General features: G+C 44.8%; 1 protein-coding gene across 1 annotated transcript in view; it reads left to right on the top strand.

Moving 5' to 3' along the window:
* Nucleotides 1-24,506, top strand: part of serhl (serine hydrolase like) — a 46,488-nt gene extending 21,982 nt beyond the window's left edge. Inside the window, exons 7-12 of the mRNA XM_078532085.1 lie at nt 677-780; nt 10,385-10,464; nt 17,530-17,564; nt 20,474-20,550; nt 22,239-22,332; nt 24,227-24,506. Of these exons, the coding sequence (XP_078388211.1) occupies nt 677-780; nt 10,385-10,464; nt 17,530-17,564; nt 20,474-20,550; nt 22,239-22,332; nt 24,227-24,337 (501 nt within the window). The 3' untranslated portion in view covers nt 24,338-24,506. The remainder of the gene's footprint in view (nt 1-676; nt 781-10,384; nt 10,465-17,529; nt 17,565-20,473; nt 20,551-22,238; nt 22,333-24,226) is intronic.
* The last annotated feature ends 1,388 nt before the right edge of the window (nt 24,507-25,894 follow it).

Raw genomic sequence — 25,894 nt, 5'->3', positions numbered from 1 at the left:
GCTTTGAAATGCACATCTGGCATCAATGGTTGAAGTACAGACCATGTCAATATTTAAGAATAGGGCACATGGGTGTTTGGAAAAAAATGGGAGTTAAAAGGACGTGGAAACTGAGTGGTACATGAGACTCGGAATATTGCTGGATATGGAGGATAAATACCAAGATGAACTGATGGAGTGAAATGGTCTTTATTGCATGTTGTGATCTTTGTATAGTTCCCTAACCAGGCCCAGGCTAAGGCCTGGAATGGAAATTGAGTTGGTGGGAAGACCGTGTGGAAATTGCAGCAGATGATAGCTTCAGTCTTCTCCCATTTTTAGCTGAGGAAAGTTATGGATTTGATGTCAAACAAACAAACTGACAGCGCAGAGGGAGCTGTGGGGTCAGGCGAGGTGGTGGAGAGGTACAGCTGGGTGCTATCTGGTAGAGAGTAGAAGCTGAGAGCACGTCTGCAAATGTCCCTAAGAGACATCATGCCGTAAATCCACACAAGTCAAAGTCAATTTAGCCGGTTATGGTCATCTCACTGCTTGAGTCTGGCTCACAGTCTGTTGGGAGAACAGGGAGCTAAGAGCATGTTTTATATACAGAATGGGGAGCAGAAAGCTGGTTTTTGTCAGGTTGGGAGTGCCTGTGCTAAACTATCATTATGAAATACTTTGTTTTAATTACTAGAACGCTTTGCAGGAACAACTTCAGAAAGCAATCAATGGGCTTATAAAGCTGGAGAAGGAACAGGATTCACCCAGAGTGTATACGCCTGATGGAGCTCTAAAGAGGTTGGTACTGGTACTATGGCAAGAATTAGGAATGGGTCAGATTGTTATCTGGCATGGCTTCCTCTTGAGAGAGAACTTGCATTTATATAGCACCTTTCACAGCTGGGACATCCCAAGAGTTTCACGTTACTCCTGAAGTACAGTCACGGTTGTCCTGCCAGCCCTTGCAGCAGCCAATTTTCACACATCCAGATCCCTACGTCCCTAAATTTAGAAGAATGAGAGGTGATCTTATTGAAACATATAAGATCCTGAGGGGATTTGATAGGGTAGATACTGGGAGGATGTTTCTGCTTGTGGGAGAGACTAGAACTAGGGGACACAGTTTAAGAATAAGAGGTCTACTGTTTAAGCCAGCGGAGAAATTCTTTTCTGAGGGTCATTAGTCTGTGGAATTCTCTTCCCCAGAAAGCAGTGGAGGCTGTGGGTCATTGAATTTATTCAAGGCAGAGTTAGACAGATTTTTGATAGACAAGGGAGCCGAGGTTATGGGGGGCAAATGGCAAAGGGTAGTTGAGACCACAACCAGTTCAGCCATGACCTTATTGAATAGCAGAGTAGGCTTGAAGAGCTGAATGGCCTACTCCTGCTCCTGCTCCTAAGTCCTATGTCCTTATCCCACCAAAAGTAACTGAGGTGATTGACCAGTTCATCTGTTTTGGTGACGTTGCTAAAGGTGTGAATGCTGACTGAGACACGAGGGCCGGTTTCCCCGATCTTCAAGTGTGGCTATGGGATATTTTTACTTGCACATGAACAGGCAGATGTGTCCCCACTTTAACATCTCATCCAAAAGACAATACAGCACTCCTGCAGTACCACACTAAAGCGTTAGCCCTTTAAATTACTTGCTCAAGCGGGGCTTGAACCCACAACCATTTGACTTGGGCAGACATTTATTTAATACAAACCAAGATGGATTGAGGCCCTTAAGTGGCCTTTAGTTGACCATCAAGTTTGACTCCCTCCACAAACTCCAAACGCTTGCCACCCGTTTGTAATCCCATCCTGCCCACTGAACCAGACCGTCTGCAGTCCAGGCAATCGAGCCATTCGGAGCAGCAGCGGGAACAGAATGAACATGGGCGGTGAACGTTGCCAGTGGAGCTTCTCGATAAAAGCCTGAAAGCCGAGGCCCAGATCGAGCCAGTCTGAGCAGCAGCTAACCCCAATAGGAACCCTACCAGAATTCGAAAAGGCTGACAAAAGTGACGTCAGCGCAAAGCAGAGAGCTGATTGGTAGGCAGTGGGTAAGTTGTTTTTCTCCACTTTAAAGCTACGTTAAGGAGAGGTAAGAGTTCTAGTTTTCTTTTTTAAAAAAAGAAACTTAAATAATTTTCTGCTTGGCTTACATTTTGGGTAAGAGTATTTTAACTAAGGTATGACAGGGGAGCTTAGTCCCCGTGTGTTGCACATCCTGCGGTATGCGAGAAATCCTAGACGGTCCTGGCAGTCTGGATGACCACATCTGCAGGAAGTGCCACCGGTTTGACCAGCTTGAGTACCGGGTTTTGGAGCTTGAGCATCGACTGGACATCGGCTGTGCCAGCTTAGATGTCAACCCCGCAGCTTAAGGAAATAGGAAAAAGGAGAGGGAATGGGTGACCACCAGTCAGAAGAAGGGGAGGCAGGCAGGTAGTCAGGAAAGCCCCAGAGTGCATCTCACTCCAGAACCGTTTTTATGTGTTGGAAAACGGTGAGAGTGACTGTTCCTCTGGGGAGTGCAGCCAGAGACCAGCTGCACAATGGGGGAGGAGAAGGAGAGGAAGAGCAATAGTGGTAGGAGACTCAGTAGTGAGGGGTACAGGCAGGCGTCTCTGCGGCCGCAGACGTGACTCCAGGACAGTGTGTTGCCTCCCTGGGGCCAGGGTCAAGGATGTCACAGAACGGCTGCAGGGCATTCTGAAAGGGGAGGGCAAACAGTCAGAGATTATGGTTCACATTGGTACCAATGACATGGTAGAAAAAGGGATGAGGTCCTGCAACAAGAATTTAGGGAGCTAGGTAGCAGATTGAAAAGCAGGACCTCAAAGGTTGTAATCTCTGGATTACTCCCGGTGCCACGTGCTAGTGAGTATAGGAACAGGCGGATAGAGCAGATGAATGCGTGGCTGAAGAGTTGGTGCAGGAGGGAGGGCTTTAGGTTTCTGGGTCACTGGGACTGTTTCTGGGAAAGTGGGACCTGTACAAGTCCAACGGGTTGCACATGAGCCAGAATGGGACCAACATCCTTGAGTGGGGGTTTTCAGGTGCTGTTGGTGGGGGTTTAAACTAATTTGGCAGGGGGATGGGATACAGAGTGGAGGTATAATAGGGGGTGATGCACATACATGTATGGAAGACAAACTGAGTCAGTCTGGAAGGCAGGGTGTATATAGTCAAGTTAAGGCACAAGGGAGCATGGCAAGGCTGGATGACATTTATTTTAATGCAAGGAGCCTTGCAAGTAAGGCAGATGAGTTGAGGGTGTTGATTAACACATGGGGATAATGTATCATTGCTATCACGGAGACATGGTTGAGGGAAGGGCAGGACTGGCAGCTCAATATTCCAGGGTATAGAATCTTCAAGCAAGACGGGGTGGGGGGGGAGGTGGTGATCGATATTAATCGAGGAGTCAATTACTGCAATAAGGAGGGATGATGTCTTAGAAGGTTCCTCAAATGAGGCCATATGGGTAGAACTTAAAAACAAAAAGAGGGCAATCACATTGCTGGGAGTGTACTATCGAGTCCCAAACGGTCAGGGAGAGGTAGAAGGGCAGATATGTAGGCAAATCTCATAGTAGTGTAAAAATAATAGGGTAATAATAGTAGGGGACTTCAACTTCCCCAATATTAACTGGGATAACTTAGTGTGAAAGTCTTAGAGGGGGCGGAATTCTTAAAATGTATCCAAGAGAGCTTTTTAAATCAGCACATAAAGTCCTACGAGAGGTGCTGGACCTAATTTTAGGGAACGAAGCCAGGTAAGTGGTGGAAGTGTCAGTAGGAAAGCATTTCGGTGATAGTGAACATAACTCGGTAAGATTTAAGAGAATTTAAGGGAAACAACAAAGATGGACTGGAAATAAAAGTTTTGAGTTGGGGGAAGGCCGGTTTTAATATGATAAGATAGGACCTGGCCAAAGTGGATTGGGAACAGCTACTTGTAGGAAAATCTACATCGGAGCAATGGGAGTCATTCAAAAAGGAAATAGAGAGTGTGCAGGGCCAGTATGTTCCTGTAAAGGTGAAGGGTAGGACCAACAAGCCCAGAGAACCCTGGGTGTCGAGGAATGTACAGGATTGGATAAGGAAAAAAAGGGAAGCTTAAGGTAGGTACCGAGGGCTCAAAACAGCGGAAGCCCTAGAGGAGTATAGAAAGTGCAGGGGGGGTATTTAAAAAGGAAATTAGGAGAGTGAAGAGGGGGTGTGAATAAATACTGGGTAAAATAAAGGAAAATCCAAAGGCATTTTATAACTGTATTGTATTCAAGAGGATAACCAGGGAAAGAGTAGAGCCCATTAGGGACCAAAGTGGCAACCTGTGTGAGGAGCCAAAAAATGTAGGTGGGGTTTTAAATAATTACTTTGCATCTGTATTCCCTCTAGAGAAGGACGATGTAGGTATAGAGGTCAGGGAGGGGGACTGTGATATACTTGAACAAATTAGCATTGAGAGGGAGGAGGTTTTAGTGGGCTTAAAAGTGGATAAATTCCCATGCCCAGATGAGATGTATCCCAGGCTGCTATGTGAGGCAAGGGAGGAGATTGCAGGGGCCCTGACACTAATTTTCAAATCCTCTCTGGCCATGGGAGAGGTGCCAGAGGACTGGAGGACAGGGAATGTGGCACCATTATTCAAGAAGGGTGGTAGGGATAAACCAGGTAATTACAGGCAAGTGAGTCTAACATCAGTGGTAGGGAAACTTTTGGAAAAATTTCTGAGGAACAGAATTAATCTCTACTTGGAGTGGCAGGGATTAATCAGGGATAGTCAGCATGGCTTTGTCAGGGGGAGATCATGTCTAACAAACTTGGTTGAATTTTTCGAGGAGGTGACTAGTCCTGTACATCAGAATAGTGCAGTTGATGTAGTCTACATGGACTTTAGTAAGGTTTTTGACAAGGTCTCGCATGGGAGACTGGTCAAGAAGGTAAGAGCCCATGGGATCCAGGGCAATTTGGCAAATTGGATCCAAAATTGGCTTAGTGGCAGGAGGCAGAGGGTGATGGTCAAAGATTGAGACTGGAAGCCTGTGACCAGTGGCGTACCACAGGGTTCGGTGCTGGGACCCTTGCTGTTTGTAGTGTACGTAAACGATCTAGACATGAATGTAGGAGATATGTAAATTCACAGATGACACGAAAATTGGTGGTGTGGTAAATAGCGAGGAGGAAAGCCTTAGATTACAGGATGACATAGACGGGCTGGTCAGATGGGCAGAACAGTGGCAAATGGAATTTAATCCTGAAAAGTGTGTGGTGATGCATTTTTGGGAGGACTAACAAAGCAAGGGAATACACGATAAATGGTAGGACCCTAGGAAGTACAGAGGATCACAGGAACCTTGGTGTGCATGCCCATGGATTCTTGAAGGCAGCAGGACAGGTGGATAAGGTGGCTAAGAAGGCATATGGGATACCTGCCTTTATTAATCGAGGCATTGAATACAAGAGCAGAGAGGTTATGATGGAACTGTAGAAAACGTCAGGCCACACCAGGAGTACTGTGTGCATTTCTGGTCGCACATTATAGGAAGGATGTAATTGCACTAGCGAGGGTGCAGAGGAGATTCACCAGGATGTTGCCTGAGCTGGGGCTTATCAGCTGTGAAGAGGGACTAGATAGACTGGGGTTGTTTTCCTTAGAGCAGAGAAGGCTGAGGGGGGACCTGATTGAGGTGTACAAAATTGAGGGGCATAGATAGGATAGATCGGAAGAAACCTTTTCCCTTAGTGGAGGGGTCAATAACCAGGGGGCATAGATTTAAGGTAAGGGGCAGGAGGTTGAGGGAATTTGAGGAAAAACTTTTTCACCCAGAGGGTAGGGGGCATCTGGAACTCACTGCCTGAAAGGGTGGTAGAGGTGGGTAAGAAGTATTTAGATGAACACTTGAAACGCCATAGCATACAAGGCTACAGGCCAAGTGCTGGACAATGCGATTAGAGTAGATAGGGGCTTGATGACCAGCCCGGACATGATGGGCTGAAGAGCCTCTTTCCGTGCTGTAAAACTCTGACTCTATGAGTAACCTATCTGATCCTGAGCAGAGCCTCCAACCTATTACTCCTCTCTGTCCACAAAGATCGTCCACTTCCACCTTCATAATACAGCCTACCTTGTTCAAAATGGTGGGTTTTCAGAAAGGTCTTGAAGCAGTGTCAAGAAGATATAATAATTCTCAGTTATTGGAATTTATTGTAAAATAGAGTAATAGTGGGATGAGTGTGTGTGTGAGAGAGAGATTTAGGCCACAAGACCATAAGATGTAGGAGCAGAAGTAGGCCATTTGGCCCATCAAGTCTGCTCCGCCATTCAATGAGGTCATGGCTGATCTGATAATCCACAACTCCACTTTCCTGCCTTTTCCCCATAACCCTTGATTCCCTTACTGATTAAAAATCTGTCTATCTCAGCCTTGAATATACTTAACGACCCAGCCTCTACAGCCCTCGTGGTAAAGAATTCTACAGATTAACTACCCTCTGAGAGAAGAAATTCCTCCTCGTCTCTGTCTTAAATGGGTGATCCCTTACCCTGAGATTATGCCCCCTGGTCTTAGACTCTCCAAAGGAAAACAACCTCTCAGCATCTACCCTGTCAAGCCCCCTAAGAATCTTATATGTTTCAAAAAGGTCGCCTCTCATTCTTCTTTACTCCAATGAGTACAGACCCAACCTACTCAACCTCTTCTCATAAGAAAATCCCTCCATATCCTAATGAATCAACCTAGTGAATATTCTCTGGACTGCCTCCAATGCCAGTTCATCTTTCCTTAGATAAGGGGACAAAAACTGTTAACAATATTCTAGGAATGGTCTAATTAGTGCCTTGCATAGTTCTAGCAAGACTTCCCTATTTTTATACTCCATTCCCTTTGACATAAAAGCCAACATTCCATTTGCCTTCCCTATTACCTGTTGAACTTGTATGCTAGCTTTTTGGGATTCATGCAAGAGGACCCCCCAAATCCCTCTGTGCTGCAGCTTTCTGCAGTCTTTCTCCATTTAAATAATACTCAGCTCTTCTATTCTTCCTACCAAAGTGCATAACCTCACATTTTCCCACATTATATTCCATCTGCCAAGATTTTGCCCATTCACTTAACCTGTCTATATCCCTCTGTAGACTTTGTCATCCTCACCACTTGCCTCCCCACCTATTTTTGTCATCCGCAAACTTGGCGATAGTACATTAATTTCCCTCCTCCAAGTCATTAATATATATATTGTAAATATTTGTGGCCCCAGCACTGATCCCTGTGGCACTCCACTAGTTACAGGCTGCCATCCTGAAGATGCTCCCCTTATTCCTACTCTGTCTTCCATTAGTTAGCCAATCCTCTGTCTATGCTAATATATCACCCCCAATACCATGACTCTTATCTTATTACGCAGCCTTATGTGTGGTACTTTATCGAATGCCTTTTGGAAATACAAATATATTACATCTACTGGTTCCCCTTTATCTATCCTGCTTGTTACGACCTCAAAGAATTCGAATAAATTTGTCAGGCATGATTTCTCCTTCATGAAGCCATGCTGACTCTGCTTGATTGTATTATGCACTTCTAAATGCTCTGCTTTACATCCTTTATAATAGACTCTAACATTTTCCCAATGACGGATGTTAAGCTCACTGGCCTACAGTTACCTGTTTTTTGTTTCCCTCCCTTTTTGAATAAGGGTGCTACATTGGCAGTTTTCCAATCCTCTGGGACTTGTCCAGAATCTAAGGATTCTTGGAAGATTACTACCGGTGCATCCACTGTCTCTGTAGCTACTTTAATTGAATTAGAGGCAGCTAGTCTAGGTGCTTTGATCTTAGAAGAAAGGGTAGGTTTGAAATGTTAAATCGATAAACATGGGGAAGTTTAGAAACATAGGTTTCAAGGGATCATTTGCATTTTGAAATAAACCAAACTACATTGTTTTCAAACGAGGGGTGAAATGTGTCACCTAGCCAGGTGAAGTTTAGAAACAGTCTGTTTATTTTTCCCAAACACTACTGGTAAAACTTAGTGCTGAGAGGGTTTTATTACCAGGGAGATAAAGCCCAAATACATAGTGAAACAATGGGTGTTTGCATTCAAAGAGGAACATGGAAAAAGAAGAAAAGACTGTTTTGTAAGGGAAGGCATTTTTAAGACCATACAAGTATGAAAAGCCTTCAGCATCTATGCCTCAAGCTTCTGTCTTCCAAAGGACTGACGTTAAGAAAACTCACATGAAAGTCAACTTGTTCAGGGTATCATGTTTCTTTGACTGGGACTTTTAAAATCTGGGTGTCTTACTGTTGCCTTAATGAAAGCGTAACTGGGAGTCAGATTGATTAGGGGATTTAGAAGTTATAGTAATTTGTAGATCTATGTATTTAAAATCATTTCTCTTATTAAATGTTTAATCTAGTTTTATAAAAACCTATAAGACTCGGCGGTCTTATTACTACTGAATTCAAGGCATGCATCTCGAAATTTATAGAGTCTGAAAATTGATTGTGACAGTTGTTTCAAGTTTCCCTCTGGGATTTGAATGGCTCAGCATTTACCATTGCAGGCAAGGCTATGAAGGGATTTAAACTCGAGGATGTTAGAGAAATAAACAGCCTTCAAAGAGGAGGGAAAGGAAATGCAGCCTTTGTCTTTTTTCACATCTTAGTCAGGAACCAGGAATTTGCAAAGATCTGCCAACCTCTACTGAATAACCACTTCAGGACGTGGCAAAGTGGAATAAGGCTCCAGATGCCCTCAGGTTGTGCCTATTTAAAGCAGTTGGGTTTTGTGGGTTTAACATCATCTCAACTCAACTAGAATGTGGCTCCAAATGTCACATGGGATAATGCCCTTGTCCTTTTAAATATCATCATCGCCATGTTTAAATCCCTTTTTTGAAAGTTCTGAGTGAATCTGCTTCCGCCAGCCTACATGTAGTCCATTCTTGGTTCCTTTGCCAATTACCTTTAACCTGTGTCCTCTATTTACTGACCCTTCTGCCATTGGAAACAATTTCTGCTTATTTACTCTATCAATAGCCTTCATGATTTTGAATGCCTATATTAAATATTCCTTCATACTTCTGTGCTCCAAAGAGGATTTCTTAATCATCCCACATAATGAAAATCCTTCATCCTTGATACTCTAGTCTCTACATTCTAGTCTCTTCTACACCCTCTCCAAAAGCTTGATATCCTTTCTAACTATGGTGCCCAGAATTAGTGTTTTTCTACAATAAGGGCATGATATAAATGCAAGTTGTTGTTGCAATTGGATGACAATTGCAGAGTATCGAACAGGTGCAAACTCTGACTTGTACAGTGTGTTGTAAGTTCAGGAGTTTGCTGGCTGAGGTCCTGTACGTTGAGAAAGACCAAAATAAAAACCGAAAAATCTGAAATGCGCAGCATCTGTGGAGAGAGAAACCAAGTTTAATGGCCAGAATCTTCTGCTTCCGCCGTGGGGAGTTTGGTGGCGGGGAGGGGACTTTTAATCATATGTGAGCATGGCAGATGGGGATTCTGCTGTCCCAAGTCCATGGTGGAGAGGTCCACAAGTGGCCTTCCTGGCCTGTCGTCAGTTGGAGCCCTTGAGTGGCCAATTAAAGCCCATTTTGGGCTATCTCATTGCTGTTTGTGGGAAATTGCTGGGCCTCATCCCGCCCGCCACTGCAGGTAGTGGGGCTCGCTTCTAACAAGTGTAAATGAGCTTAAAGCAAAATGTCTACTATTAGATGCAATTCCACGATTGGGCAGCACCTGCTGAGCAACCCTGAGTGCGCTAATAGTTACACTAACTAAGAAAGATAAGTGGGGTTCATAACATGATTCGTTGTCACTTGCTAGAAGCGACATACATTCATATGCAAGGACCCGTTCTTTGCAAACAAAAGGAATATGTTGAAGCCTTGCACCTTTTTTGAATTACTGGGGAGTTTGGGCTGCCTATAGTTCCCCATTGGTTGAGGTTAAAAAATATATAAAACAAGGTGAAGGCAGAGGTTGTGATGTAAAATTATCGACCTCCATGTTGAGTCCAGAAGCCTGTAGGGTGCTGAGTCAAAAGATGAGGTGATGTTCCTTGAGCTTACATTGAGTGTCATAAAGCTCAACGCACGACACCACATCCACACACCAACTCCGCCCCTACCCACCCACCCACCCACCACCACCACCTTCCACAGGCTCAAAGCCTATTACGCTTTTACCCTTCTTCATTTCTGATGAAAGGCTATGACCTGAAACGTTACCTCTGTTTCCCTCCACGGATGCTCAGAACTGCCGAGTGTGTTTCCAGTGTTTTCTGTTTTTATTTCAGGTTGTTTTAACTCTGCTTTATCGTTGTCCAATGTCTGTTGTATTGAACTTTCAGATTCTCTTAAACCAAACTCTTTCCCCCATTCTTCAGGCTGCTGCAGGGAAATGGATCAGTTTCAGAGGAAAGCGGCAAGATTCTGCTTCAGCGGGGATCTACTGAGGTACCTGGAGGTACAGTTAGGCTGCGAAATGGGAGTATCTGATTGTGAACTTTTATTTTATTCCTAAGTTGTTGGACGTTTGCCCCGGTGCAGTCATGATAGGAGTCATAGAGTCAAAACGGCATAGAATTAGGCCATTTGGCTGATTGAGTCCATGTTGACTCCCTGTGGAGCAATTCAGCCGGTCCTTTCCCCTGCTCTGTCCCCTGGTGCGGTAGGTTTATTTTCCTTAAATGTCCGTTCAATTTCCGACTGAAATCATTGTTTCTGCTTCCACCAGCCTTGTAGGCAGCAAGCTCCAGGTTACCACTCCCTGCTCAAAAAAATGTTCTTCCTCACAACCCCTGCTATCTCCTGCCCAAATTCTTAAATCCTTGGTCCCCTAATTCTTGTACCATCAGCTACTGGAGCAACCTTTCTTTGTCTATCTCATCCAAACCTGTCACATGTCATTCAGATCTCTCAAACTCCCTTGCTCCCAACCCCAGCTTCCAATACCCTTACAGGTAGTGAGTTCCAAGTTATTACTACATGCGGCATAAGAAAGTTCTCACAGCCCCTCTATCTCTTGCCCAAAACCGTAAATCTGTGACCTCTACTCCCTGCTAATAGGAACAGCTTTTCTTTTTCTACCTTTATCTAAACCTTGTCCACCTCTATCAAATCTCTCCTCAATCTCCTTTGCTCCAAGGAAAATTGTCCCAGCTTCTCCAACCTAACCTTGTAGCTAAAATCCGTCATTCCTGGAACCATTCTGGTGAATCACCTCTGCATCCTCTTGAGGACCCTCGTAATGTCCCTAATGTGTGGTGACTAGAACTTGACGCAACACTGTAGTTGTGGCCTAACCAGAGCTTTAGAAAGTTTCAGTGTAGCTTCCCCACTTTTGTTCTCAATGCCCCTTTGTAGGAAGGCCAAGATCCTAAATGCAAGAAATGAGGGAAGGAAACATTTGCTTTTCCTCCCTTTCTCTTGTGCAAGTCCTGTTCCACGCTCATTTCTCATGTAGTTGGGTCTGGCTCCATCGGGGAAAGAAATGTGTTTGTGACTTTCATGATCAGCTACTGATCACCACCACTGAGAAACAGATTAGCTGGTTATTCTATCTCATTGCTGTTTGTGGGCTATTGCTGGACCCAAAATGGCTGCTGCATTTCCTACCTTGCAGCAGTGACCAGAGTTCAAAAATAGTTAATTGGCTTGAAAACGTTTTAGGAAATCCTGAGGTCATGAAAGAGATTGTATAAATGTAAGCCCTTTTTTGCTACACAAGGCAAGCAGGGGAGAAGGGAACTAATTTGTGAATTTGTCCGTTCAACTCTCCTGTGTTTAGTGTGGATTCTCTTGGAGCATAGGGGAAGACGCACGATGGAGAAGTGCTTGCACTTAATGCAGTAGTAAAGTGAGTTGATGAGGATGTTGGAGATGGCGACCCGGAAAAGAAGCACAAAAGTGGGAGGGTGGTGTCAAATACCTAAATTTTAGAGTCATAGAGTTATACAACACAGAGACGGGCCCTTCGGGCCATCATGTCCATGCTGATCATCAAGCACCTATCTATTCTATGGCGTTTCAAGTGCCCATCTAAATACTACTTAAATGTTGAGGGTTCCTGCCTCTACCACCCCCTCAAGCAGTGTGTTCCAGATTCCAATCACCCTCTGGGTGAAAAAATGTTTTCTCAAATCCCCTCTAAACCTCCTGCCCCTTAGCTTAAATCTATGCCCCCCTGCTAAGGGGAAATGTTTCTTCCTATCTACCCTATCTATGCCCCTCATAATTTTGTATACCTCTCTCAGGGGTCTCAGCCTTCTCTGCTCTAAGGAAACTTAGCGTATGATTGACGAGGCATGTTCTCAGGCCCAAAGAAAATAAATCCAGTGAGGAAGAATATTGACTCTAAGAATTCCTAAGCCAATTTAAACAATGCAGAGTTGCCTAACTCGCCTCAAGACAGCTCTTGCCCATTTGTAATAGCTAGATTTGAACCATCAGAAGAGGGGCTGGGAATTCTGCAGCAAATAGCTCACCTCCTGACTCTGCAAAGCTTGACCAGAAGGCTCAAGTCAGGAGTGTGATGGAATACTCCCCACTTGTTGAATGTGTGTGGCCCTAATGCTCAAGAAGCTCAACACCATAGAAGACAAAGCAGCCTGCTTGATCAGGACCCCATCTACACCGCATATATTCACTCCCTCTACCACCAGTGTGTACCCATATGTAAGCACCTTCCAAACCCGTGACCATTGCCACCTCAAAGGACAAGGGCAGCAGATAGATGGGAACACCAATACCTGCAAGTTCCTTTGAAGTCACACACCATCCTGACTTAGAGCTATATTGCTGTTCCTTCAGTAATGACCCAGCAGTTGGTAAAGCTGAGTTATTTAAAAATCCCAGAGGGAGACTTTAAACAATGTCATAACCTATATTTTTAAGTGGTATGTTTGAGATGCAACTCTAAATTCAGGACTCAGACCCCCAGTTCTCAAGAGGTTTTGTATTAAACTAAATGAAACATTTTATTAATTTACACAAGTTAAGTATATACACATGGCTACAAATTACTGCTATCATAACTTTTACCAAATTCCCAAACTAATCTCCATTAAGGCAACAGCAACCCATCGACTTAACCAAACACTAGGCAAAGCATTTTCCCCTTACGAATAAAAAATGGGGTTCCTGTGGAGTGAGTTGTAGGCTTTGATCTTACATTGCCTCTGCCCTGGACACACAAAACTGCCATCAGTTATATCCAGCACATATTGAATGTAAATTCTCATTGTATCACCAGCCTCTTTTGTAATCCGCCTCTCCTAACAATAAAACCCCTTTCATAGTACCAATTTTATTAGTAATATAAACATATTGCTCGGTCTCTGCTAGCTAGGTGCCAGATTTCACCCCACTTCTTGAATGTTCTATTCAAAAAGATGCAAACGCACTCTACCTCTCTTACACCTCAAAACTAGTACACATCAAAGCACCCAAACTAGCTGGCTTTAATCCAATTAAGACTCCCACAGACTAAACCTCTATTTTAAAAGAAAAATATTTTCCAATAACATTATATACATTAATAGCTTCATGACACTTCACTGTCACTGGGTCAAAATCCTGGAACACTCTCCCTAACGGCACTGTGGCTGTACCTACACCACATGGACTTCAACAGTTCAAGAAGGCGGCCCATCACCACCTTCTCAAGGAAAATTAGGGATGGACAATAAATGCTGGCCTCGCCAGCATCACACTCATCCCATAAAAGAATTAAAAAATAGTGAAATGATACTCTGCACCATCAGTCTTTCCAAACCCCTGGTATCATTTTGGTGAATCTGTGCTTCTGTGAGGTTGACTCTCAACTGCCCTTTGAAATAGCCTAGCAAGCCACACAAGAGGGTGACTCACCACTGCCTCCTTGAAGGCAATCAGGGATGGGTAATAAATGCTGGATTTGTCAGTGATGCCCACATCCCATGAATGAATTCTCTCCCCCAGTGCCCTGGCCAACATTCTGTCGACCAACATTAATGAAGCAGATTCATGGACTCAGATGTTTACAGCACAGAAGGAGGCCATTCGGCCCATGGTTTCCATACCGGTCAACAAAGATCTGACTACACTAATCCCATTTTCCACTGCTTGTCCCATAGCCCTGGAGGCTATGGCAACGCAAGTGAATATCTAAATACTTCTTAAATGTTACGAGACTTTCTGACTCAACCACCCTTTCAGGCAGCGAGTTCCAGACTCCCACCACCCTCTGGGTGAAAAAATTTCTCCTCAATTCTCCTCTTCCTTCTACCTCTTACCTTAAATCTATGCCCCCTGATTATTGGCCCGTCTACTAATGGAAAAAGTGCCTTCCTATCCATCCTATCTATGTCCCTCTGTCTTATACACCTCTATCAGGTCCCCTCTCAACCTTCGCTGCTCCAAGGAAAAGAACCCCAGCCTATCCAATCTTTCCTCATAGCTCAGACCCTCCAGCCTAGGCAGCATCCTAGTAAATCTCCTCTGTACCCTCTCCAGTGCAATCATATCCTTTGGATAATGTGACCAGAGCTGCACGCGTACTCCAGTTGTGGACTAACCAACGTTTGTATAGTTCCAACATAACCTCCGTGCTCTTGTATTCTATGTCTTGGCTAATAAAGGCAAGTATCCCATATGCCTTCGTAACCACCTTATCTACCTGCCCTGCTACCTTCAGGGATCTGTGGGAATGCACACAAAGGTCCCTCTGATCTGCAGTACTTTCCAGGGTCCTACCATTCATCGTGTAATCCCTTGCCTTGTTAGCCCTCCTAAGTGAATTACCTCTCACTTTTCTGGGTTGAATTCCATTTGCCACTGCTCTGCCCACCTGACCAGTCCATTGATATCTTCCTGCAGTTTACAGCTATCCTCCAAATTATTTACCACCCTACCAATTTCCATGTCATCCGCGAACTTCTTGATCATACCTCACCTACATTTAAGTCTAAATCATTAGCATACACCACAAATAGCAAAGGCCCCAGCACCGAGCCCTGTGGAACCCCACTGGAAACAGACTTCCAGTCACAGAGACATCCCTCTGCCATCACCCTCTGTTTCCTGCTTCTTAGCCGATTTTGGATCCAACGTGCCACTTTGCCTTGGACTCCATGGGCTCTTACTTTCTTGATCAGTCTGCCATGAGGGACCTTATCAAAAGCCTTGCTAAAGTCCATGTAGACCACAAAAAATGCATTACCCTCATCAACATTCCTAGTTACCACCTTAAAAAATTCAATCAAATTTGTCAAACATGACCTTGCCTTAACAAATCCATGCTGACTATCCCTGATTAGTTCATGTCTCTCCAAGTGCCGATATACTCTGTCCCTCAGAATTCTTTCTAGTAACTACCTCACCACCGAGGTTAGACTGACTGGCCTGTAATTTCCTGGTTTATCCCTTCCTCCCTTTTTTAATAATGGGACAACGTTAGCAGTTCTCTGGCACCTCACCTGTGGCCAGAGAGGAGTTGAAAATTTCTGCCAGGGCCCCTGATATCTCTTTCCTCGCCTCCCTCAACAGTCTGGGATGCATCTCATCCGGGCCTACAGATTTATCCACTTTTAAGGCCACTAAACCCGCTACTACCTCCTCTCTTTAAATTTTGTCTAATATTTCACAGTCCTCCAACCTGACGTCTATACCTGCGTCATTGTGAAGACCGACGCAAAGTATTCATTGAGGACTGTATCAACGTCCTCCGGTCCATACACACATTACTTCTTTGGTGTCTAATTGGCTCTACTATTTCCTTAGTTATTCTCTTGCTCTTTATATATTTAAAAAACCCTTTGGGTTTTCCTTTATTCAACCCACCAATACTTTTTCATGCACTTTTAGCTTTCCTAATTTCCTTTTTAAGTTCCCCCTTGCACTTTTTATACTCCCCTAGAGACTGTGCCGTATTGAGCCCATTGAGCCTTTGTGGCAGCTGCCCCAAGCTTTAATGCGTCCCTCAGCACGTAGTCCTGGTCCTTGGAATGTGTCAGTCTGCAACACTCGGTCGGAGACAACTCTTTGCACTGGAAGAGCAACAAGTATTGGGCAGACCAAAGTGTGTCTTTCACCGAGTTGATGATCCTCCAACTGCAGTTGATGTTTGTCCCTGTGTGTGTCCCTGGGAACAGCCCGTAGAGCACAGAGTCCTGTGTCACAGAACTGCTCGGGATGAACCTCAACAGAAACCACTGCATCTCTCTCCAGACCTTCTTTGCAAAGGCACAATCCACAAGGAGGTGAACAACGGTCTCTTCCCCACAACAGCCACCTCGAGGGCAACGTGCAGAGTGGGTGAGACTCCTGGCGTGTTGGAAGGATCTGACGGGGAGGGCCTTTCTCACCACCAGCCAAGCTACATCTTGGTGCTTGCTGGAAAGTTCTGGCGATGAGACATTCTGCCACATGACTTTGACAGTCTGCTCGGGGAACCATCCCACAGGATCCACCCTCTCCTTTTCCCTCAGGGCCTCTAAGACGTTACATGCCGCCCACTGCCTGATGGACCTGTGGTCAAAGGTGTTTCTCTGCATAAATTTTTCCACGAGGGACAGGTGGTACGGCACGGTCCAACTACTTGGAGCGTTCCGCGGCAGCGTGGCCAGGCCCATCCTTCACAACACCGGGGACAGGTAGAACCTCAGCACGTAGTGACACTTGGTGTTTGCGTACCGAGGGTCTACGCACAGCTTGATGCAGCCGCACACAAAGGTGGCCATCAGTATGAGGGCGATGTTGGGCACGTTTTTTCCCCCTTTATCTAGAGGCTTGTACATCGTGTTGCTGTGGACACGATCCATTTTCGACCTCCAGATAAAGCGAAAGATGGCTCGGGTGATCGCCATCGCACAGGAGTCTGGAATGGGCCAGACCTGCGCCATGTACAGCAACACCAAGAGTGCCTCACACCTGATGACCAGATTTTTACCTGCAACGGAGAGGGAGCATCACTCCCACATGCCCAGTTTTCTTTTCACCATAGTCAATCGCTCCTTCCAGTTTCTAACGCATGCCCTGGTCCCTCCGAACCATATCCCTCGCACCCTTAGACCATCTGACCTGACGGTGAAGGGGACAAAGGATCGGTCAGCCCAGTTCCCAAAGAATATGGCCTCGCTCCTGCCATGATTTACCTTGGCTCCTGAGGCCAATTGGAACTGGTCGCAGCCCAGGGTGGTCCTCTCAAACTCTCTTCTGATGATCTCTCCAGATGACCTAGTCATTTATCTCATTGCTGTTTGTAGGAGTTTGCCATTACAACAGTTACTACACTTCAGAAGTCCTTCATTAACTGCAAAACACTTGGGATGTGCTGAGGGTGTGAAAAGCACTATATAAATGCAAGTTCTTTCCTTGGAAAAGATCTTTAGAGTGCAGCCTTTCTGAATGATCCCTGTGGTATGGTTTTTTTTTTAGAAGTGTGATAATCTTTAATGGGTTTCTCAATGTGAAACATATAAATGTTAACGGGAGGAATTGAGAATTGTATTTTTTTATGTTTCTGATTGTTTGTTTGTGTCATTCTTGTCAGGTCTTGTCTTCACCCGAGATTTAAGAATCAATCTGGTGAGTTCTCTTTTAATTTTGGCAAGTGCTGTACCAGTGATAAATTAGTATCCACCCCAAACAGACAATCAGCACGAATCTGTCTAATGAACATATTCATTAACCCAGCCTCCACTGCTCTAAGGAAGAGAATTCCAAAGACAAATGACCCTCTGAGGGAAGAAATTCCTCCTCATCTCTGTCTTAAATGGGAGACCCCTTATTCTGAAACAATGCCCCCTAATTCCAGAGTCACCTTAACAGTAACCCACCAGCCCCCAAAAGACCAAGATATGCTAGGGCGTAGTGGTATTGTCACTGGGCTAGTATTCCAGAGACCCACGGTAATGCTGTGGGGACCTGGGTTCGAATCTCACAATGGCAGATGGTGAAATTTGAACTGAATAAAAACCTGGAATTAAAAGTCTAACGTCGACCATGAAACCATTGTCGATTGTCGTAAAAACCCATCTGGTTCACTAATGCCCTTTAGGGAAGGAAATCTGCCGTCCTTACCTGGTCTGGCCTACATGTGACTCCAGACCCACGACAGTGTGGTTGATTCTTAAATGCCCTCTGAACAAGGGCAGTTAGGGATGGGCAAAAAATGTTGGCCTAGTCAGTGACACCTACACCCCATGAACAAATCTAAAAAATAATTGTTTTGTAGCAAAGTAGTAACTGAGATAGGACCTCAGAAAATATACAAGATATTAAACCACATCATAAAGGCAAATCCAGGACATTACTTCAAGCTAAAGCATGACAGATGGATCTCACAGAGGGAGACACGGTTTGAAATAAAAACAAATTTAATGCAGACATCATGCTTTTTTTAATATATTTGTTCACGGGATGTGGGCGTCACTGGTTAGGCCAGCATTTATTGCCCATCCCTAATCACCCTGAGAAGGTGATGTTGCACCACCACCTTGGACCACTGCTGTCCATGTGGTGTAGGTACACCCATAGCCCTGTTGGGGAGATGAGAACATAAGAATTGGGAGCAGGAGTAGGCCATATGGTCCCTCGAACCTGCTCCACCATTCGATAAGATCATGGCTGCACTTTCCCGCCTGCCCCCATAACTCTTGACTCCATTGTAGATCAAGAATCTGTCTAATGAGCATATTCATTAACCCAGCCTCCACTGGTCTAGGGAAGAGAATTCCAAAGACAAATGACCCTCTGAGGGAAGAAATTCCTCATCACCTCTGCCTTAAATGGGAGACCCCTTATTCTGAAACAATGCCCCCTAATTCTAGATTCCCCTAGGAGGGGAAACATTCTTTCAACATCTAGCCTGTTATGCCCCCTCAGAACCTTATATATTCAGTAGGATCACCTCTCATTCTTCTAAACTCCAATGAGTATAGGCCTAATCTGCTCAACCTTTCCTCATAGAACAACCCCAGTAAACCTTTGCTGAATTACCTCCAGTGTAAATATGTCCCTCCTTAAGTAAGGAGACCAAAACTGAACACAACACTCGAGGTGTGGTCTCACCAACGACCTGTACAGTTGTTGTAAGACTTTCCTACTTTTATGCTCCATTACCCTTGCAATGAAGACCAACATTCCATTTGCCTTCCTAATTACTTGTTGTGCCTGTCTGCTATTATCTTAAACACCTTAATTGGATCACCACTTAGCCTAGTCTATACAACCTGCCCTCATAATTTAACACTTTTAGCTTCAGTGTGAATCTGGTGAATCTGCACTGCATCCCCTCCAAGGTCAGTATATCCTTCCTGAAATGGGGTGGCCGGACCTGATTGCAGTTATTCCAGATTAGGTCTAACCAGAAGTCTGCACAGGAGTAACACAACTTCCACTCCTTTGTATTCCAGCCCCCTTGAAATAAAGGCTAACGTTCCATTAGCCTTTTTAATTTACCCTGATCTACCTAACTTAGGTCCAAAGTGAATAGCACCTCACTTTCCCACAGTGAACTCCAGCTGCCACAGTTCCATCCACCCACTTAATCTGTCAATGTTGTCTTCTATCTTTCTGCTCCCACCTACACCATTTACAGTGACACCTGACTTAGTGTCATCAGCAAACTTAGGTATATAGCTCACTACTCCTTTATCTAAGTCATTTATAAATATAATGGAAAAGCTGAAGTCCCAGTGTGAACCTCTGAGGTTCACCACTAGTTGGCTTGTCAATTTGAGAACATCCATTATCCCTACTCTCTCCTACCTTCTACTATATCTCCTATCCAAGCCAATAGGTTGTCTCCACTTCCATGTGTGCTTATTTTTGTTTAAGTCTATTATGTGGAACTATATCAAATGCCTTCTGGCAGTCCTCAAAAAAAAGAATTCAACTAGGTCCATTAGACATGACTTACCCATTACAAATCCCTGCTGCTCTGTCTGCCTGGTCAGCTCATGTTTCTCCAAATGCTAAATCACCCTGTCCTCAATAACTGATTCTAGTGATTTTTTTTCACGAGACATTGGGCTAATAGGTCTCTAGTTTCCTAGTTTATCTCTTCTACCCTTAAGTAATGGAGTGATAGTCATGGACATCTTCCTCTGGGGTACCCTTCCCTCCTCTCCTATGTTTCACTGACTATTCAGGATAGGCAGATGACCCCCATAATCTCAACCCCCCCCTGTCAACCCACTGCCCCTGTGTAACTGGGACGAAGAATTGCAGGAGCTTCCTTCATTTCTTTACCTTAATCTAGCCTTCCCCTGCCGAACACCAGGAGACTCAGAGGGGCAGTTGTGTGTGCCTTTGATGGCATGCCCGGCCACCTGACACAGTTTTCTCATCTGCCTTGAACCGCTGTCATTCGTACGTGCCCGTGAGAGCTGTGTTCTTGGTGAAGAAGGGACTCATCTGATTTGAAGCAAAGAGAGCAGCCAGTAAAAGCAGAAGTTAATGGTTCCACCTTGTATTTTGTTCAACCTCATCAGCGAACCCCTGTGAGGTACACCATTGACCAGTGTCTGGAGTTTCAGAAGAATATCACAGCAACCATTCTCCTTATTAAGTAAGTACATTGCCTGCCTGTAACCCCTCCCTGTTTTCCTAGGTGTGAGCTATGGCTCCATGGGTAGCACTCTCACCTCTTGAGTCAGGAGGCTGCGGGTTCCAATCCCACTCCAGAGATCTGAGCACAAAACCTAAGCCAATACTTCAGTGCAACGCTGAGGGAGGGCTGTCCTGTCTGACCTGCCATCATTCTGATGAGATGTGAACAGAAGAGCACAAGAAATAGGAACTGGAGTGGTCAATATCTCTGTGTAGCCTGCCCTGCCACTCAGTACCATCATGGCCGTCTTGGGCTTCAACCCCACACAACGAGCTTTATCAAACATTGCGATTGTCAGGTTGGTTAAGGGTTAAGTTTATATTTACCAGAGCTCCCCTTTTTCCACTGCACAGCCCTTCGTATATCCATCTAATGTTCGGGGACTGAGACCAGGAAGGCTCCAGATTTAACTCCTGGGGCAGAATTTTCTGCCGGGTGGGCAGACCTGACCCAATCTCCGGCGAGCGGGGAGCCGATCCCCACCGGAGAAGCGGGCCCCGCCGCCATTTTAAGTGGACGGGCCAATTAAGCCCCGTTTAACATGACGTCCGGCGGGAAGTGCAATGGGCTCCCTGTGCGGGCGGGGGGTTCCCCAGATGCGAGAGTGCGCTCTTTCACGCATGCTCACAAAAGAGCGCACATCTCCCTGAGGCTAAGTGCAGCCTCAGGGAGATCGCTGACAGCTTTATAAACTTTAAAAATAGAAAAATAAAAAAATCCTTAACATGTCCCCCTCATGTGACAATGTCACACGAGATGGGACATGTTAATAAATTTCACTGAAACTTTAATAAACTTTTTTTAAACCCTACATGAAACCTCATCCCGCCGTTGGATGAGGTTTCATGTTTTTTCAGAAGCCCGCCGGGGCTCCTGGCCGACCCACTGCCCTTAAAGGTTGGACGGGCAGGTCCTTTAATTGTTTTAATCATCCTGTCAGTGGCCTCAATTGGCCATTGACAGGTCGGCGGGCCCGCAGCTGATTTCGCTGTCCGCCCACCTTCCTGAAGATTTAAATGGGGCGGGGTGACATTGGGGAGTCCCCCTGACGTCATCCCGTGTCATTTTGCCCGTCAGCGAGCAGGCCCCGCCCCCTGCTCATCAACGGCAAAATTCAGCCCCTGGTCTCTGTTGAGTTTGCTGATCTTAGCCTCAATACACTTAGGCTGAGGGCTTGAAAAATCATTCAGGATTCCCATTTCTGAACCTTACGCTCTGGGAAGTGCTTGTGTGGGTGTCTGATGGAGGGGGGGTGGGGATGGCCCCCAGTGTTGAATAGCCTGGTTTCACACACAAAAGAATAGCCACAGGTCAGGCACTGGGTAGTGTGGGGGACTGTGGGCTGCTTCATGGAGCTGGACCCCAGCATAATTCAGCCTCTTGGGAAGGGGAGACTGGCCACAAATAACCCCTCAACTATTTCCCTGTACCCCAAAACCATCTCTCCAGGCCCTGTCCCTGGTCTTCAGACATATCGCGTTGCAGCCAATCAGGTGCTGGAGCAATGGGGTGCCTCCACTGCACATGTTCAGAATCATACTCAAGACTGATCTGATCCAAGCAGGGGTATTTCTGAGCTTCACCCCTTAGTTTCACCGCAGCAGCAGCCTGATGCCAGTGACTCTGTGTCTTTGCTTTTTTTTCAGCGCTAAGGATGGACTGTGGACCCAGGAGAAGTGGAACCCTAACAAGCCACCATTTAGTCTCTTACTGGACGGGTACCGGTCTCTCTCAAATCAGGTAAAAGAGATGTCTCCGATGTCAGGATTGGAAACTGACCTCTCTCCTGTCTGGCCCTTTAAAAACACAAGTCATTCCATCAGGACAACTTTGAATTAGAACGCAACTCAATCAGGCACCTTCAAAAGGGCAAGACTCTGATCTTCACGCCTATAACACAGCACACCTTGTATCAGACCATACATTTGCTACACGTTTTTTTTCCACTATTATTACGTACCTCTTTAGGGTAATTTACAGAAATCAAGGTATAAAAACATAGAATGTTACAAGTCTTAGAGCTCTAAAAGTAGGCACTATCTGTAAACAGTGCACGAGAACATTGGAGAGCCCTTCTCCTGTTGTCTGCCTTATTAGACTGGACTGTTTTACTCACAGGATGTATAGGTGGATGGCCTCTTTTTCTCTGTGTCAGATTTCTATGCACCAATATCTAGTGAAAACATCAATCACCCAATCAAACTCCTCACTCACCGTAAATACTCACTGACACCATTTCTGACATGACTCGCACGCTGTTAATGGCTCCTTTCAGAACCACAACTTGATAAAACATTCTGTACTCTAGCTCCTTGATGTTCAAGGTAACTGTTCCTCTCTCTCGCTGTGTGACCATCTCTCTTATTGAGGTGTAAATTTTCAGTGCCTCTCTAGTCTCGAATGCTTAAAGTTTTGTTGTGTCAGCAGCTCTGGGATCATCCTTCTGCATTATGGGCAGGTTTAGCTTGGCCATTTTATGATCTTTCGCTATGACTCACAGAATCACAGAATTTTAACAGCAGAGAAGGAGGCCATTTGGCCCATCATGTCTACACCGGCTCTCCAAATGAGCATTATGACCTAATGCCATTTCCCTGCCTTTCCCCCACACTCCTGCACATTGTTTCTATCCAAATAATCATCTAATGCCCTCTTGAATGCCTTGATTGAACCTGCCTCCCAGGCAGTGCATTCCAGACCCGAACCACTCATTGTGTGAATAAGTTTTATTCTCACATCACATTCCCCGCTACCTTATCTTTATAAGAGTGTGCTGCTTACGTATTATGATGCTGAACCTAAACAAGAGTACTTTATATGTTTAAAAAATACTGAATCTAAACATAAGTTTCAGACACTGAAACTACCTAATCTTACATTCCCATCCATGAGGGAGAAGGAATGAGTTCCTGACCTCTTGCTGTTTTAATTAGTCAATTCCAAGTTCTGGGTTTTCTGTGAGTCCCTTCACTGTGTAAACCAGCACATCGTTACACTTAAATTTTGAGGGAAATTATCTGGGTTTAAATCAGATATAGCAAACAACAGAATACCAAAATAGGTAACTGACATGCACCTTTGAGAGTGGTACATCATCCCCCTCAAATCCCCGGGTGTCGTCAACCACAGGTTGTTTGGTGCTTTCCTGACCGGTCACTTCTACTGATGGCCCGCAGCTATAACTCCCCTCGATCTTTTCCAAAAATTGGAGAACCACAAGGTGCCAGAGAACTACTGGGCTGGGGTTCTTCAATGACTTTTGGATGTTGATTAGGCCCACGGAACAAAGTCCCATTAATCCTTCTAATATCACTGTCATACATTTGGCCTGTGCTGAGAAATAGGAATTAAAGCACCTAATCTAAATATTATATACTGAAAATGCCAAACCTTATAGTTTGCGACTCTAACTCCACCCCCCTTCCTATTCCTGTTTATGCAACTTGCTTAAAATTAGTGTAGTACAACACTCAATTCAGCCCATTGCGTGTTCCCCAGTTCAGCCATCTCCTCTCTCCCTATTCCTGTGTGTGTAACTTCTCAATCTTTTTGCTCTCTCCTATTCCTATGTTTAATTCTACCACCCTCACTCTTCCCGCATCCCCCCCTCTCGCTTTCCATTCACTTTCCACAGTTCCGATTGGAGAAGGTTGAAGGAAATCACCATGTCCATCTGAACGAGCCGGAACGAGTTGCAGGAATTATCAGCGAGTTTCTCAGGATGGACCTCACCTCCAAGCTGTGAGAGTGAAATGTGGGCAGGCTGTGCCCAGCACTGGTTAAAGAGTGGGAAAGGCCCAGTCACTGGCAACAAGACAAGAGTTCCCAGTCCTCTGAGTACAGCTGGGCCTGACCAGTAAATAACCAGTTTAACTATATGTTAACAGGAAATATTAATGGCGATGTATAATTAATTGCTGGTTTGAATCAAAATGTAAAGATTATTTCTTGCTGACTAATCGGAAGCTGATGGTCTGTTGAAGTAACAGACCTGACAGCAGGTTAATTGCAAAACAATGAAAGGCTGAAAGCTTGCTGGAGTATGGTGGGGGTGGGTGCTGAATGGTTTGAGATTTTGACTTTCTGCTCAGTTCACAGCATAGAAAATTAAAATCTTAAACCGTTTAAATCAGGTACAGTAAATGAGCCATGGCTAAGGTCATTGGCCCTAGTGGTCCAAGGCCCAAGGGCAGAGTTCTCTTAATAGCACTAGTTACTAATGCACTATAACTGTTCGGGTGATAACCCATCAAGAGGCCAACTGCACTGGATTAACTGCACTAACATCTAGCTTTTGTATAAAAGTGTAATTTTTTTAATCCTATAAAAGATTAGTTTGTGTATTTACATAGAATTTACAGGAAAGAAACAGGGTATTCAGCCCCACCCAACTAGAGCCCAACTCTACAACTCCCCAGCCTAAACCTTGCTGTGAAGTTCTCTAACTGTCCAGAGGGTGAGTCTCTGTCTGGCAGCTCCACACTCTGGAAGTGTCCAAGGATCCTATGATGGTGTGTGAGGCTATCTGGGTAAGAGACCGTATGATAATATTGCCCGTGGAGGTGTCCCACCGTGAGAGATTCAGCATCACTGGGAGAGATGGGGAGAGCTCGGGGAGAAAATAAATCGACACATTTTATTTCTCCAGTGCCTTTAGTGTAGGGAACATTCCAGGCGTATCAGAGGAGAAGAAAGGGGACGTCCAGCCATAATGGGAGAGTTAGGTAAGATTGTTAGAGAGAATGGCCTTGTTCAGAGACAATTACTGAGTAAGAGCTAAGTTACAGTGTATTTTGCTACATTCTCAGGATGTCCTCAAGCAGTTCATAGCCAAGGTGAAAATGTACTTTTGCCATTACCAGATTATAGATTTGAATGTTTTCTTGCCAGTAACAGTGTAATTGTATTTTCAAGCAAGAAATAGACATTCTCAGTTGAATGGTTGAAATTCAATGATTGTGGCTGATTCTTTTTGTGTCTCATAACAATGAAGTTAATATATATATTAGTTAATAAGTTAAGCTTTTTGTTCTGAAAGTTCTGAACCTCAGATGGTTCTGGATATGTTTCAAAATGTGACAACCGGCAATTTATAACAACTGAACGATTTTATAAGCACATGCAGCAACTACTTTAGACAATATCCCTCAAACATCAAATCAATGAATGGTCAGTTAACCTGTTTTTGCTGGTGTTGATTGAGGGAGGAGTGTTACCCAGGTCATCAGAATTCTTTGCTTTTGTTTAAATAGTGCCAAGGGATCTTTTACCTCTAATTGAATAGGAGGACACCTCGCCCAGT

The sequence above is a fragment of the Cetorhinus maximus genome, chromosome 29 (assembly GCF_964194155.1).
Source record: "Cetorhinus maximus chromosome 29, sCetMax3.hap1.1, whole genome shotgun sequence".
Taxonomy (NCBI): Eukaryota; Metazoa; Chordata; class Chondrichthyes; order Lamniformes; family Cetorhinidae; genus Cetorhinus; species Cetorhinus maximus.
The sequence above is the reverse complement of the archived record's forward strand: the minus strand, read 5'-3'. Positions and strand labels throughout refer to the sequence as shown.